Source organism: Typopeltis vanoorti, chromosome 20 (assembly GCF_054136105.1).
Source record: "Typopeltis vanoorti isolate ZY-2024b chromosome 20, IOZ_Tvanoo_1.0, whole genome shotgun sequence".
Taxonomy (NCBI): Eukaryota; Metazoa; Arthropoda; class Arachnida; order Uropygi; family Thelyphonidae; genus Typopeltis; species Typopeltis vanoorti.
The window spans coordinates 34771858-34788200 of NC_143568.1; the positions used below are offsets into that span (position 1 = coordinate 34771858).

General features: G+C 37.4%; 1 protein-coding gene across 4 annotated transcripts in view; it reads left to right on the forward strand.

The window, feature by feature from the left end:
* Pxn (Peroxidasin) overlaps positions 1–16343 on the forward strand; it is a 479183-nt gene that overhangs the window by 326863 nt on the left and 135977 nt on the right. For all 4 annotated transcript variants that reach the window (XR_016550040.1, XM_090409901.1, XM_090409902.1 and 1 more), the window contains one exon: positions 995–1258. Coding sequence is in view for 3 of the 4 variants with exons in the window: in XM_090409901.1 (XP_090266027.1) it covers positions 995–1258 (264 nt within the window). In the remaining variant the exon portion in view is untranslated. The remainder of the gene's footprint in view (positions 1–994; positions 1259–16343) is intronic.

Consider the following 16343-nt stretch of genomic DNA (forward strand, 5'->3'; position numbering starts at 1 on the left):
GCCAAAAGGCTGTGGGTTCAAATCCCGTCATGGGCATGGATGTTTGTGATTGTCTGTGGAAATACTAGTAGTGGTGGTTGGCAGTGGATGCCATTGGTGTAAATGATGAAGATAGTTGCGGTTGTTGGAGTAGTGGAGACGGAGAGCTGTAGAGTAGGTGCCCTCCCTTGAAGAGTCTTTGGACTTCCTGGAGGTGTTATATAATAATAATTGATGACGTTGAGGTGGTGGCTACAATGACAGTGTCAGACAAATGTCAAGCTGCTTCTGATGAGAACTTGAAGAAAACTAGTAGAAGAAAGTGAACCTAATACAAGTATAGAAAAACAAATTTTAGAAGCTCCAACCAATGCCCAGATGCAAGAAGCTCTATGAATACTTCATCGCAGTGTGCAACATAGAGTAACAAACTTCGAAAGGCATTTTGAATATAAGCAATTTATTCATGCACTACTATATTCAAACACACAACAGACATCACTAGATAAGTTTTTAAAATAAATTTTATGTTGTTGCTTATTAAAGTTATAACATTAAATAATGTTCATAACAATAAATGAAAATAAATGATGCAATTTTTTATATCCTTTGCTTAATGTTATCAGCTGATTGTTATTGAAAGTGACTGTCCCAAAGTGATCACAATTAGCGGCATTTACTGTATTATGTATTCCAAAGGATGATCTTCATCCTTAGGAATGAAAAGTCAAATATCAAGTATTGTTTTAATCTAAAGTAGGTTTTTCTAACATGGTAGTTTGTTTCCATAATTATTCATAATGAATGCTGATCCCTAAAAGAAGGAAAATGGGTTTTTGAACATGTACATTTGTCAGATGGAATATGCTGGCTTTAGTAATTAATCCAATCTTTTTGAGTTTCTGATAAAAAAAAATTTTTTTTTTTAAATTTCATTCCTAATCTCACTTGCATCTTTCATAATAAGTATAAGTTCTCACTTGCATAATAAGTTCATTCTTTTCTGTTCAAATAGGTGATTCATCTGGACAGCATCCAGGGGACCGTTATGTAATAACAGCATTAGAAGAGGCTAAACAAGAAGTTGACAAAGCTATTAATCATACCTTGCAACATCTTTTCAATAAATCACACCAGCATTCACCTTATGAACTTGTTCAAGCCTTTAGGTTTCCTTCTCATGAAGCAAGAGATATAGCTAGAGCAGCAGAAGTATATGAAAGAGCATTGCAGTTAGTATGGAAGCATGTAGAATCAGGAGAAAAATTTAATTTGACTGGTAAGCAAATTATTTCATATTAAATGTTTTTCAACTGTGTGAAATTAATTTGAAAGCTGAAAAGTGAATTATTATATAAATTGATGGAAGTTTATTTTTCACTTGGTTAGACTATAATAAATTTAGTTTAATCCTTTATCCAAGTGTAAGCAAACAAAGTTTGCACCTAAAATATCTTCAGGACTGAGGTAAGGTAGTGCAACACCAGGCAACTCCGAGCAAAGGTGGACCAAGCTCTCATCAATCCTTGTCTCAGCATCTCCCATAATGCAAAGCACATCTCCTTGCAGACATGTATACTGCTATGCATTAAGGGAAGGGCCACTACCCAGACCGGTTTCCCTTTGTTTAAGTGCGGGGATACCATTCCAAAAACATAAAATCCCCCGGATCACCCAGTAATGAGCAACCTGCAGGATCAGAAAGTCAGAAACTCTCAAAAGGGTAACAGCAACAGCCATGCCTCAGTTAACTTCACAGGCTACAGCATTGCCATTCATTACCCCATCATGCAGGCCCTGGGTGATAGCAACAGTCGAGCCTCAGTTAAAATTTCATGGGCTACAGCATTGCCATTTATCACCCAAGCTTCCAACTGGTTTCAACCTTTATTGAGGTCTCATCAGTGGGAGGCAGACCCAAACAAGGAGATACTAAGGCAGAAGCAAGACGAGATGTCATATTTACCTATAGGAGTTGCCAACAGGTGTACCACCTTATTATTAAATTAATCTGGATTTAGAGAAAGATGTTGGGAGTTTATTTTTCACTTGGTTAGACTATAATAAATTTAGTTTAATCCTTTATCCAAGTGTTGGACTATAATAAATTTAGTTTAATCCTTGATCAAAGTGTAAGCAAGTGAAAAATAAACTTCCAACATCTTTCTCTAAATCCAGAGTAATTTAATAATAAGGTGGTACACCTGTTGGCAACTCCTATAGGTAAATATGACCTCTCCTATTGCTTCTGTCTTAGTATCTCCACGTTTGGGTCTGCCTCCCACTGACGTCAATAAAGGTTGAAACCGGTCTGGATAGTGGCCCTTCCCTTAATGCATAGCAGTATACATGTCCACAAGCATCTCCTCGCAAGATGTGCTTTGCATTATGGGAGATACTGAGACAAGGAGTGATAAGAGCTTGGTCCACCTTTTCCTGGTGTTGCACTACCTTACCTCAGTCCTGAAGATATTTTCAGGTGCAAACTTTGTTTGCTTACACTTGGATAAAGGATTAAACTAAATTTATTATTATAAAAATTGAATTTGACTTTGTTGTTTTTTATGATCAGTGATGAAATTTCAAGAATTACTGCATTTACATTCATATCTAAAAGAACTTATTTTTGTAATTTTGAGATTAAATTTTAAATATTTTTTGTTACTATTTCATACTTTAGTACTTCTGATGCCCCTTGTGTTCTGGTGGGAAGGGGATTATTTGAAATAATTCTTAGAATTGCAGCGAAGGGAGGGGGGGGGGTTAGTGTTCACAGAATTAGCAAAACTGCAAATAGACATCAGAATGATGTCTATTATTATCATCATCATCTCTGAACTCCATGGCATCACACTCATCATGGGTGGTACACACTATTGCACATGATACTAATCCAGTCGTGCCTTTAACCAATTCAATGCGTCTACATTCACAACACACTTAGGCAATGCATTCCACTCACTAACCACTCCCCATCAAATAACCTGCTCCTCACTCCTCTGCTCACACCCTCCTTATACAGTTTCCAGCATTGGCCTCTTGTTCTACCCTTCCTTTCCCATTCTCTGCAAAATATTTTCCGTGTCAACCTGATAACTTATTATTAGCTTATATCTCTCAATCATACCTCCACCCCCTTTCCTGCTATTCTCAAGGCTTTGCAACTTACATTCTCTCAATCTGTTCATACTCCACATTCCAAAGACCACTGACCACCACCTTTGAATCTTCTCTGGACAGTTTCCAACATATTCTCGTCACCATGAAAACCCAGTGACCAAATCTGTGGACAATAATCCATATGAGGCTTGATCAAGGCCTTATACAATGGCATCATAACCTCTCTATTTCTGCATGTCAGGGGCCTCCACATCATTGCCATTATCTGATGTGATGTCTTCACAACTTGTGCAATGTGGCTGCTGATTTTCAGGTCCTTGTCCACCACCACTACCAGATCTCTCATTTCCTCTACTTCCTTTTAAGTTTCTCAACTAAGTGTATACTTTGCATCCCATTGTTGCTTACCAGATTTCAAAACCTTACACTTTGCAACATTGAACTGAGAATTCCACTTACCTGCCCATTCATGCAATCAATTCAAGTACTTTTATGAGACCATAACATCTGTTTGACTCTGCATTGCACTCCCCAATTTTGCATCATCTGCAAACAGCTGTATGTCACTAGTTAAACCCATCCCAATATCATTAATACACAAATTGATTTGGTCTCAAAACTGTCCCCTGCGGTGCACCACTAGTGACTTTCCTCTTTCAGGATGCTGCATCCCCATATACAACTTTCCGATACCTATCTGACACCATTCTCTGATCCATCTCAGAAGTCTGTTATCCAATCCCATCTGTTTCAATTTATTAAAAAGTCTAGAAGATTAAATCTTCTAGACTTTTCTAGTCTATCAAAAGCTTTTGTAAAATCCAAGTACACCACTGTATATGCATCTCCTCTGTCCAAGATATTTGTCACCTTGTTATAGAACATAAGTAAGTTAGTAAAACATGATCTCTCTTTAACAAACCCATTCTGATAACCTCAGATAATATTGCTGTTATCAACCGATTTCTATATCCTACTTCTCAACAATCTCTCCAGTACATTCACCACAACTCCAGATATACAGCCTGGCCTATAATTTTAAGCTACAGCCTTATCACCAACTTTATGCAGTGAACAATTTTACCCTCCTTCCACTCCGTTGGAACCTGTCCTGTTGTAAGACACTTATTAAACAGGCATGGCAATGCTACTGCCAATTCCTTGGAACATTTATGTCATCAAATCCTATTGTCTTATTGACATCATGGTTATTTATTTCCTCAAATATCTTCTGCTCACTCATAATTAAGTCATCCTCTACACTTAAGTTTATCATGATTCCCTCAACACTGTATTCTTCAGCAATTACCATTCTACCATTTTCATCCATTAACATCATCTTATCATTCTTCCTTCTACTTGCCACATATCTTAAAAAAAAAAAAAAAAAAAAACTCTCTGGAGGTTTCCTTTGCCTGATTTGCCAATTTCTGCTCATACTGCACTTTTGTTTTACTAAGTCACTCTCCTTGGTTCATGTAACTGATTATTACGATTATTCATCTTGTACTGCCTCCAAAGTACCTTTTTCTTCCAGATTTCATGCTCAAGCTCTTCATTCATCCATTTTACACCTACCTTAGTCAGCCTTTTGGCTTTCAGAATACACTCACACATTAATGCTGTTAATTATTTCTTTGTCAGTTCCCAAGCAGCATTTATTTCTTTACCACTCGACTCCTCATTTTCAATAACTGTTTCATCAAATCTTTCATTCTTTCACTCTGTCACTTTTACTGGCTTTTGTTTCATTTCCATTTCTTTCATTTATATCTTCTATATTTTCAATTTGTTTTGCATTCATTGCCTGGTGGTCTAATAATATACCGTACTTCCTAGATGAAAAAGTCAAACTATCATTCTGATGTTTTTTGATCCTTTGTCTGTACCTTCAGCTGGAACTTTTCTGAAGTTAAGGGTATGATGTGCATATTATAATTAACAAAACTGCAAATCAGAATATTATTTTTGTATGTTGAGTAGTAATTTGAGAAGGTCTAATATTAGGAGGTCAGGTCTTGTAACAAACTGTGTGTGTGTAACATTAAATTTTAGGAACTGGTTTAGGTTGTTACTATCTTATATATACTTCGCATTTTAAGGATATACTTGAGAAAAAAAAAAAAAGAGGTAGAAAGTGTTGAAGAATGTGAAAGGAAAATGCAAAGCAGTGTGTACTTAAATATTCAATTTTTATATAATAAAAATTGAATATTTAAGAAAGAAAGACTATCTTACAGAATTTTATCTACACATTAGGAAAATAAACTGCATTTATTATCCTATATTTCATGACTAACAGTCCTTGTAGAGGCCTTGCATCTTCTCACCTGTTTCCACCTCTCTCTCTCTCTCTCATCCAAATGGCACTGTTACATCACCCAGAGAAAAAGCTGAGCTCCTGGCATAACTTCTCCAACTTCTGCACAGATGACAAAGACAAATCTCCTTCTACCATGGTGATATGTCGTCAAATCCTATTGCCTTATTGACATCGTGGTTATTTATTTCCTCAAATATCTTCTGCTCACTCACAATTAAGTCATTTCTCATATTACTATGCCTCCTGTGGCTTTTTTGACAAAAAGACATAAGAAGAATATTAAATAACCTAGACACTAAAAAACTCTCTGGATCCCGATGTCATCTCTGCAGCTGTACTCAAACATTTGCTCCAGAACTAACACCTGTCCTGTGTCATAGCTTTAATCTTCTAGACTCAGCTGAAATTTCTCAACACATGGAAATAAACAAATGTTCAACCTTCTAAAAAAAAAAAAAAAAAGGGAAAAGTCCATCAATCCATATACTGACCAATCACAGTCACCTTAATCCTCTCTAAAATGATGGAGAAATTTGTCAACTTCCCCACCACTTAATCAGCAACCACCAATATGAATTCTGCCAATTTAGATCCATGGGTGATCTCTTGGCATATATCACCTATCACTGGACATGTGGCATGGAAAAGTTCAGAGAAACATGCTGGTGCTCTTGCCCTGGACATCTCCAGGACTTTTATCACCGTAACATGCTTAGCAAGTTGCTTCCATCAGTCTGCCTATCACCCCTCTGTAATTAGATGGCCAGTTTTCTCTGGATTTGCAGAACATCATGATGAATGGCACCCTCGAAGAGAAGCTGCCATCCACCGTGACAGGCTAATTCATCAATGCAGGGATGCCTCTGGGCTTTTCTATCACCTACCTTCTTTCTCTTGTAGATAAATGACATACTCTCAATCACCACCAATCCTATCCACAGCTCCACTAATAGCAGCACACTACATTTATCCTACTCTTTTTTTTTTGTAAGGATGAACGAATTTGGCCCATCCTTAGAATACTGTTAACACTTTTATTTTATTTTTTGGATGGGAAGGGGAGTACCTATAGCCCCTCCCTCCCCTAAAAATGCTTGTTGTCCACAGGAGAGCAATTCAGCTCATAGATGATCCTTCCCTCACAGATTCACTTTAACCTTTATCTTACAGATGCACTTTTCAACTCTCTCCTATGAGTATTTCCACAGCCACTGCTCCTGTTCATTAGGAGTAGTGACCATGGAAGTACTTGCTCCAGTGAACTAGCAAACATCATTCCTCTGCTTTCTGTTGTACCCATTAAAACAAGAGCAACAGCTGCTTGCATCTCTTGCTAATACAACTATTAAACACATTGAACCTACTTCTTTCCTTATTTATTCAATCTACTTCTGTCCTCTGGAACAGTCTTCCTCATAAGTTGTTTCTCAACATATACATCTTTTAGCTTTTCAAAAGAAATGTCATTAGATTTCTTTTTTCTCAATCCTTACCTGCACCCCATACTTAACATTACAGGTTAAGTATGGGGTGCAGGTGAGTATTGCCAGAGGTTCGTTGTACCTCTTGTGTGTGGATTAAATATATATAAAAAAAATTTTTAAGAATTGTAATGTAATTTTTACTTAATCCAGAAACTTTTCTCTAGAGACCAAACATGGAATATTTCAAGCCTCCATTAAGCACAGCAGTTGTTTTGCATCACTCAATGACATTCTTCTTCCACAAGACATTCACAACCATTTGTGACCACAGAGAGATTTGAATTGGCAGCTTGTTGGTTCAAAAGATAGTCTGATAACCAGTCAGTCAGTCAACTGGTTATCAGATCATCTGATAACCAGTTGGCTGGTAAAAGACAGCTTCTGCTAGTTGGTGACAGAAGTTTTGCAAGAAATTCCAGTGATTGAGTGTTTATTGAAAGGGATTTTAATGACCATGTAGGGCAAAGAAATTATGACAAGAGTACAGAGGAAGAGGTTTTAGGTATAGGAACCAGGGAAGGGAGGGGGTTGAATACATTTCACCATGAGCATTGGATAATTCATACTTTGACAACCAGAAGGAACAACTTTTTATGAGGAGAGTGGAGAAAGAATGTCACTGATATTTTTGTATTGTGTAGGTGATCCTAACTGTCCTCAGACATCCATGGAGTTACTTATTTGCGAGAGGTTCCTCTATTATACACACAGCTCATCATACAGTGTCCTAAATACGTTCACATTCTTTGCAGACACCACACTCTCGTGCAATGCATTCCAATCATTTGCCACTCTCCATGCTTCTCATTCCTTTGTTCACACCCTCCTTATACAGCTTCCAGTGATGACCTCTTGTTCTCCCCCATCTCTCACTGTTCTATGTAAAACTTGTTCAACATTAATTTGGTAAGAATCTCTTATCAATTTATGTCTCTATCATATCAACTCTCCTCCTCTTACCCACTAGACTGTAAATTGCATCTTCTCAACCATTGTTCATACTCAACATTTCAGAAATCATCTTAGTCAACTGCCTCTGGATTCTTTTCCAATACCTCTGCATCCTTTTGAAATCCAGGTCACCAAATCTGTGCACAGTACTCAATATGTGGCCTAATCAAGGTTTATACAATGGAACTAGAATCTCCTTACTTCTGTAAGTCAGTGTCCTTTGCATTATTGCCAGAATTCGTTGTATTGTCCTCACAATTTTGTCCTCTAATGGAAGTTAAAAATCAGTCATCCCAGGAAAAGCGATTATTCGATAATGTGAATGCTTGTTATGAATGCAGTACTAAGAGAGAATTAAGAGGAGGAAAGTTTAAAGTGCTGAAGAATGGTGGAATGAAAATGCAAGAGCAGTGAATTATTTGAAATAGAAATGCTTAGAATGACATTGAGAAAGCTAAGAGAAATAAAACTATGGTAGAGTATTGAAGTACAACAAAAATAAATAAAGGAGAATAAAAAAAAAACAAGAGCATTGGAAGCATCCCAATATGAACATGACTAAAAAATGTACAAAATAGCTTTAAGGAAGCAAAAAAAAAAAAATAATAATAATCAGTAGCAGTTACTAAGGTACAACATCTGAATCAAATTTGTGAAAAACTGAACACAAGTGAAGACAAAAGAAGGAATATTTAAAATTGAAAGAAAGAATAAGGCATCAAGGAATATTATTCATATTAATAGTTAAAGAGTAAACATAGCTTAGTGCTAAAGGAATAGGATCTAAAGCCAAAATGTAACAAACTCTTTGAAATCTTCCTTTGTGACAATAAGATGAGAAGCAAGAGTGTCAAAAATGAAGGAAGAGTCATGGTAACTAGGGTTTGAGGTGCAATTCACCTTCTGATTTTGCACACTATGAAATATAGGCAAGAATCTTGAATAAGAGACTGTTCCACATTAATTTGGTAAGATTCTCTTACCAAATAATTAAATTGAAATATATATATTGATCTTTAATTGACCATGATTTATAAACATTTAATAACAAGTTTTGCTGACGGGGCTGTCCGGCTTCTTCAGGGCTTATAATAGAAAATATAAGAGAAAAACTCAACGTGGCTAGTACAGAGAAAGTGGAAACTTGTTTGTATTAGATGCTTATAAATCATGGTCAATTAAAGATCAATATATATTTCAATTTAATTATATGTTTGAATGACCAAATATACTAACCAACTTATATGTCTTATTAATTTATATATGAGAGAAGAGTTAGCAGAAGAATAGCTTGTAATTTTGCCAAAAAGTATAACAAATGCAATGTTTGTCGTGGAAAACTTTATGCTAGAAATATAAGGATGCAAAATAGCATTGTATATGATTTTTTATTGAACTGTAGAAAACAAGATAGCCCGAGGAAAAAAAAAATAGGGGATGACCAGAAATATATATATATATGGTTGATAATGTAAATGTACAGCATTTACATTATCAAATAATTTATTTCAGAATATATAGGAATAGTATAGGACAAACAAAGTTGGAGAATACTAAGAATTAGCATTTAGCATTTATACTTTGATATGGATGCAGTTAACAGGGGTGAGGAAAGAAGTACTATGTATCCTATTTGATACACTATTCTATGCCAAGAATAAAATATTGAAACTCAGGAAAATGAGAGAAAAATAGATGATGGCGGACCTGATACAAGTATAACTAAACAGAGCATAGATGCTTTAATGTAGAAGGGAAAAAAGTCTGTATTCATGAGAAAGAAATAAAATAATAAGATTTTAATACTTGGGATATCAGTGCAGACAGAATGGATAAACTGGTAAACCATCAGGCTTGTCAATCAACAGTGTGAATTCAAATCCTACTTTGACATGGATGTTTGTGAATATCCTCGATAGAAGAAGATGAATTTTACCATCCAGTATAAGACTGTGCTTGTTGAAGGCCTCAAGTAGCTTGAAAAAACACCAAGTTTACTTTCTGGATTACAGGAACTGGATTATCTCACCTTAGTCTGCCTGCAATAACACATGTAGATCAGAACCATTATTTTTATATATATTATTATTATTCAGGCCTCCATAGAGTCAAGAGACTCGTTGTGGGAGGTCCTTCCTCGGAAACACCAAGTCTGTCATACCACTCCTTAAACTCATTGACCATTCTTGCTCTCACCACTCTATCAGGTAATGCATTCCATGGTTCCACCACCCACCACACAAAGAAACCACTCCTCACCCTCTTGCTCACAGCTTCCTTGTGTACTTTCTAGGCATGGCTCTTTGTTATCACTCTTTCCTGCTGCTCCACCAAGTGAAAAAACTCCCCAGTGTCCACCCTGTAACTGCCTCTCAACAGTTTAAAAGTCTCGATCATATCACCACTCCTTCTTCTATCCACCAAACTCGGCAGTCGATAAATTTCTTTATCGACTTTCTTTCAGCTGATAAATTTCCACAGGTAATTTATCTCCTACAAATCCTGGGGACCAAATCTGAGAACAATGGTCAAGTGTGATCTGATCAGGGTCTTATACAACTATAATGTTAAAACTTACCAAACTCCACATTAAAAGATATTTCAGAATAGTAAATACTCTAAATAAATGGTCTTAGAACTATTTTCAATCCTAAAAATCATACGATAATTAAACTCCATTAAAAATTGACATAACACTTATGCTGGTATTCAAAGAGTTAGCTATATACAACATTGATAGTTATTTTGGCCAAACAAAATGTTCTGTAAAAGACTTGAAGATTTACAATTTCTAAACCAGGGAAAGTTTTGTCTTGCAAAATATACCATTATGACAAATCAAAAAATAAAGTGGGAAGGAAAAAAAAAAAAAACTTAGTTACAGATTTATAAATTTAACTATTTAATTTAAGCATTCCTACAGAAAAACTAAAATTAAAACATAATGACTCCATATAAATTAATGGAATAGTTAAACCATTTATGCCACTCATGCCAACTGCTATATAAAGGCTCTGTTATGATAATGACTGTACAGATAATGGACAAAACTCATTTGGCAGCATTTTAATTCTGTTACTAACGCATCCCCCTTTTCCAGATGATTTTATTAGCTCTATATTTAAATGTAGGTTGCTGTTACAGTTCCTCTTCCTCCTTTGCTCAATATGTCCTATATTTACTGCATTACTTTATTTCTTCATATTTTTTGTGTTGTTCTATCTAAACTTCGATCTTTGTCTTCTGCATTTCTTTGCCAATTTCACTTGTTCATAACTCTACAGTTGACATGCTACCCATCCCACTATAACACTTACGTGAATCCCATCCATGAAAGATTGGGAACCTATAGTACATTAATATTAGTAGTTGTGAGTAGGCTAAGAATTAACTAATCCAGTAACCCTGCTCTGGAGACCATGGAGACATTTAACTTTTTCCAAGCCACTTCAGCCTCTTATAAACAGGAGAGGCTTTCAGTGATTTAATTGTTGCTCATATCCTCTTGGTCCTAATTCTATCTTTCCTGCTAATATCACACATCCATCTCGAGATGGATGTGTGATATCACCACACCAAATCTAGCACTTCACAACATTGCTGGTGTTGCTGCACTATTTAAACTTTTACTTTTCTGCATTATTTAGCTGTCATCTATCACAAATGTCCCCTCCCCTTTCTAAGTTTCTTCCAGTGTGAAACATGCCCATGAAAGATTGTAAATAAGGTTTAATGCATTAAACCTTAAACTTGATGTTTAATGCAGCAAAATGTAAAGTCTTGAAGTTTGGGATACATCGATGGGAAGCTGCATACTCGATTGGAGGAGCTGTACTGGAGGAACTAAGGGAGACTAGATCTGGGGGTGATGATTGATAGAAACCTGACATTCAGAGAACATATTACAAAGGTGGTGAAGGTAACCCAGAGGATTGCTGCAATACTGAGAAGGATACTGACTTGCAGAGATAAGGGTTGTCATTCCATTGTATAAAGCCCTGATCAGAATAAAGTATATAGATCAGTATAAAGACCACACTTGGACTATCTTATCATCTTCCTTTTACCCTTTTAACTTGCGGTGTCGAGGGTTTATTAATCATCATACCTCAAACTGTTCACAAGATAAGGTGGTCAGCCCTACGCCCCGGAACTCAACACTATGGACATCCTATGTCCATAGTGTTGAGTTCTCAAGGCCGATTTGCCTGCTTTGCTGAATGAAAAACCTTACTGTCCATGCCCCAAGACTGGCTAACTTGGATATGACTGAGGAAGATCCTTCAGCTCCTCACATCACCGACAGGAATCGAACCTAGGATGCTCCTTCCCCAGGCATGGTTGCAAACTGCACGGGCACTAGGCTAACCGCGCGGCCTTGGACTATTGTTCTCAAATTTGGTCTCCAGGATTTGAAGGGAATAAATTAACTGTGAAAAGAGTGCAGAAGTGGATAATAAAGATGGTTTCAGGACTGTACAGTGTCAGTTACAAAGATCGACTGAGGGAATGTGAACTGCAGAGTTTGCTGGATAGAATGAGTGGTGATATGATTGAGACTTTTAAACTATTGAGAGGCAGTTACAGGGTAGACATTGGGGAGTTCTTTCACATGGTGGAATGGCAGGAAGGAGCAATGAAAAGGGGCCATCCCTGGAAGTTACAAAAGGAAGATGTGAGCAAGAGGGTGAGGAATGCATTGCCTGAGAGAGTGGTTAGAGGAAGAACGGTCAATGCGTTCAAGGAGTGATATGATAAACTATGTGTTTCCTAAAAACGACCTCCCACGATGAGTCTTTTGACTCCATGGAGGCCTAAATAATAATAATAGTTTTCTGTTACATTTACCGTGAAGGGATTTTCCAAATGCTGCAATTAATTATTTAGTATATTCTCTGAGAATCAGATGGAAAGGACTCTGGTGGTTTGATGATAATCAAAATGTAGTTGATATTATTATTATTATTTAGGTCTCTATGGAGTCAAAAGACTCATTGTGGGAGGTCCTTCCTAGGAAACACAGTTTATCATACCACTCATTGACCATGCTTGCTCTCACCACTATCAGGCAGTGCATTCCATGGTTCAACCACCCTAAATGTAAAGAAACCACTCCTCATCCTCTTGCTCATAGCTTCCTTTTGCAACCTCCAGGGATGGCCCCTTGTCATCGCTCCTTCCTGTTCCACCAAGCGAAACAATTTCTCGGTGTCAAACTTGTAACTACCTCTCAACAGTTTAAAAGTCTCAATCATATCACCTCTCCTTCTATCTGCCAAATTCTGCAGTCCACATTCTCTCAGCCAATCCTCATATCTAATATTATACAGTCCTGAAACCATCTTTGTTATCTGCCTCTGTATCCTTTCCACAGTTAATTTACTCCATTCAAATCCTGGGGACCAAATTTGAGAACAATAGACTAAGTGTGGTTTCATCAGGGTCATATAGAATGGAACGATAACTCTTTTATCTCTGCAGGGCATCCTTCTTAGTATTGAAGCTATACTCTGGGTTACCTTCACCACTCCTTTGTAATATGTTCCCTGAATTTCAGTTTTCTATCAATCATCATTCCCAAATCTCTTGCCACCCCTACTTCCTCTAGCACAGTTTCTCAAATTAAGTATGCAGCCTCCCATCAATGTATTGCAAACTTCAAGACTACATTTGATCTGCATTAAACTGATACCACTATTCATTTGCCCATTGGTCTAGTTTATTCAAATCCTCTTGTAGGGCTGCTGCATCTGCACTATTACTAATAACCCTTTCTAGCTTCATATCATCTGCAAACAACTGAATATCCCCTTGCAATCTGCTGACAATGTGATTGATATAAAGATTAAACAATACATGTCCCAGTACTGAGCCCTGTGGGACCCCACTTGTAACCTACTGCGTCCTTGCTACTGCCCCACAATATACAACTCTCTGATACTTATCAGTCAGCCAATCCAGTTGACTAACCTGACATCTAAACCCATGTGCTGCAACTTAAATACAGCTTATCATGTGGCACCCTATCAAATGCCTTTGCAAAATCCAAAAAAATTGCCTTGACTTCATTAACTGCTCTTGTCACTTTATTATAAAAGGCATTCATATAACTAAAGCAAGAGCACCTCTTAACAAATCCATGTTGACTCTCACAGATAACATTACCCTCATCTGCCCAATGCTGTATATGGTCCCTCACTAATTTCTCCAAGATCTTAACAACTACTGATGTCACAAAAACTGGTCTATAATCTGACACTTCCAGTCTGCTACCACCCTTATGCAATGGCACTATCTTCCATTCCTTGGGTACATTCCTGTAGCCAGATTTTCATTGAAAACCCAGGTCAATGGAGCTGTCAGTTCATTAGCACATTCTCTCAAAACCCATCGTGAAATACCATCCAATCCCACAGCTTTACCATCCAGAGAACTCAGTATTTGGATCACACTCTCCTCTTGCACCTCTAAACCTCGAACCTGCCCTATCACTCTAGTATTAAAACTTACTTCTCCAGGATGAAATACTCCAATAAAGTATTTATTGAACAACTCCACTATGTCCTCTGCATCAGACTCCATTTCCATTTTTATCCCACAATGTCATTCTTCCACAATCATTTCTCCTCCTACTGGCCACATAGCTAAAAAAATTCTCTAGGATTATCTTTGAATCTTAATACCAGTCTCTTCTCATATTCCAGTTTTGCTTCCTTATATTAGTTGCTCTCCTGGCCTGAGTCTTATATTCTTCATGCATCTGCTCTCCATCCCTCTCCTTATATCTCTTCCATAACCTCTTTTTCACCTACAGTTCCTGTTAGATATTGTTTGTCATCTACTTCACACCAAATTGTGTCCTCTTTTTCACTCATAGAATACAGCTTACTATTGCTGCTAATAAATATTCCTTCATAATTTCCCAGGCATTAATGATATCTCACCCTTCCAATTCCATGCTTCATGGAACTGACTCAAGTTGATATCTAAGACTTATAATCACTCGCCTTATAATTCCACATAAATTCTCTTCTCTTTGATACTCCTGCATGTCTATTCATCTTCCAAGTCAAAACCACATGGTCACTCTCTCCAAGGTGGGGAGATATCATCTCCATTAGTATCAGCTCCTCTGATGCTATGATTTAATCTAAAATTCTTGAACCTCTTGTTTCCTCTATTACATGTTGCCTAAGACATCTGTCCCTCAAGAATTCCAGAAATTTCATTCTCTTATTACTACATGCATTTTCCTCTTCCCAACTTATACTGCTGTAGTTAAAATCTCCTTAACAATCATTCTTCTTGCACTTGCCAAGCTCAACTGCCTAAACATCTCATGCTCCCCACCTTTTGTGCTCCTTGGCTTGTAGCAACATCCCACTAAATATCCTGTTTTGCCCATCTGTACCTCACACCATATGCTTCCAAAACTATTAGTATCACTGCCTTCCAAAGCCTCCACTCTTAGAGGACATGTCATCACTTATCATAAGTAGTACTCCACCACTGCATTTTCCCTTCCTATCCTGCCAAAAAATGCTGTACCCTGCTACTTCTATTCCTGTTATTATATCATCTTCCGTCAACCACATCTCAGAGATCCAAATAATCTTTGGCCAGGCTAATGTTATCAGCACCACCAATTCATCTCCTTTATTCTGGATACTCCTGGCATTAGTATAAAGCAGAAAAATGTCACTGCTTCTATACCTATTATTATCTCCTCCAGACTCCACTAGATTTAGTGTTATCTGATGTCATTCCCCTTCCCCCCAAGCACCCATTCCCACGTTTCCCTGCATTGACGCACCGACTCGTTCAGAAAACAGCAATCTCTCCAAATGCCTACATCCTTCCTTATTCAAATGCAAGCTGTCTCTCACATAGAGCTCCTTTCTGTCCTCAAATGCCCTCCAAGCATTGACATATTCTGGCTATTATGCTATTCATTATTACTGCTCATCTACTCGGCTCATCATTATCATAACTAGGTAACACACACGCTATTTTTCCTGTCTGCGTTTTCTTTTGTACAATCTCAAGCATGTATCCCAGATCTCTCGCCATCTGATTTACAGTGCCTCTCAAGTCATTCGTGCCCACAATCACAATCATCTTATCCACACTTTCACCTTGCTTAATTGCCATAGCCATACTTTGTATTGTTCCTCCAGGCAAACACTCGTCAGGTATCCTATCCTGCACACCATGGATCATTGAGTCTCCATACATCATACCGCTTACCACTCTGTTCCTTGATTGCTCCTGCTTCCCTCACTCTCTCTCTCTCTCTCCCCCCTCTAACTCTTTCTCTCTGTGTTCACCTATTTACCTGCTGTCTTGGCATCACTCTATCCCTGGTTCCAGCACTGTCTCGCATTCTTCTTATTCCCACGCTCTGACTATTTCCATTCCTCCTCTTCTACTGTTTCTATTCTCTCCTCTTCTATCATTCCCATAACTCTCTCGCTCCTACTCTGATT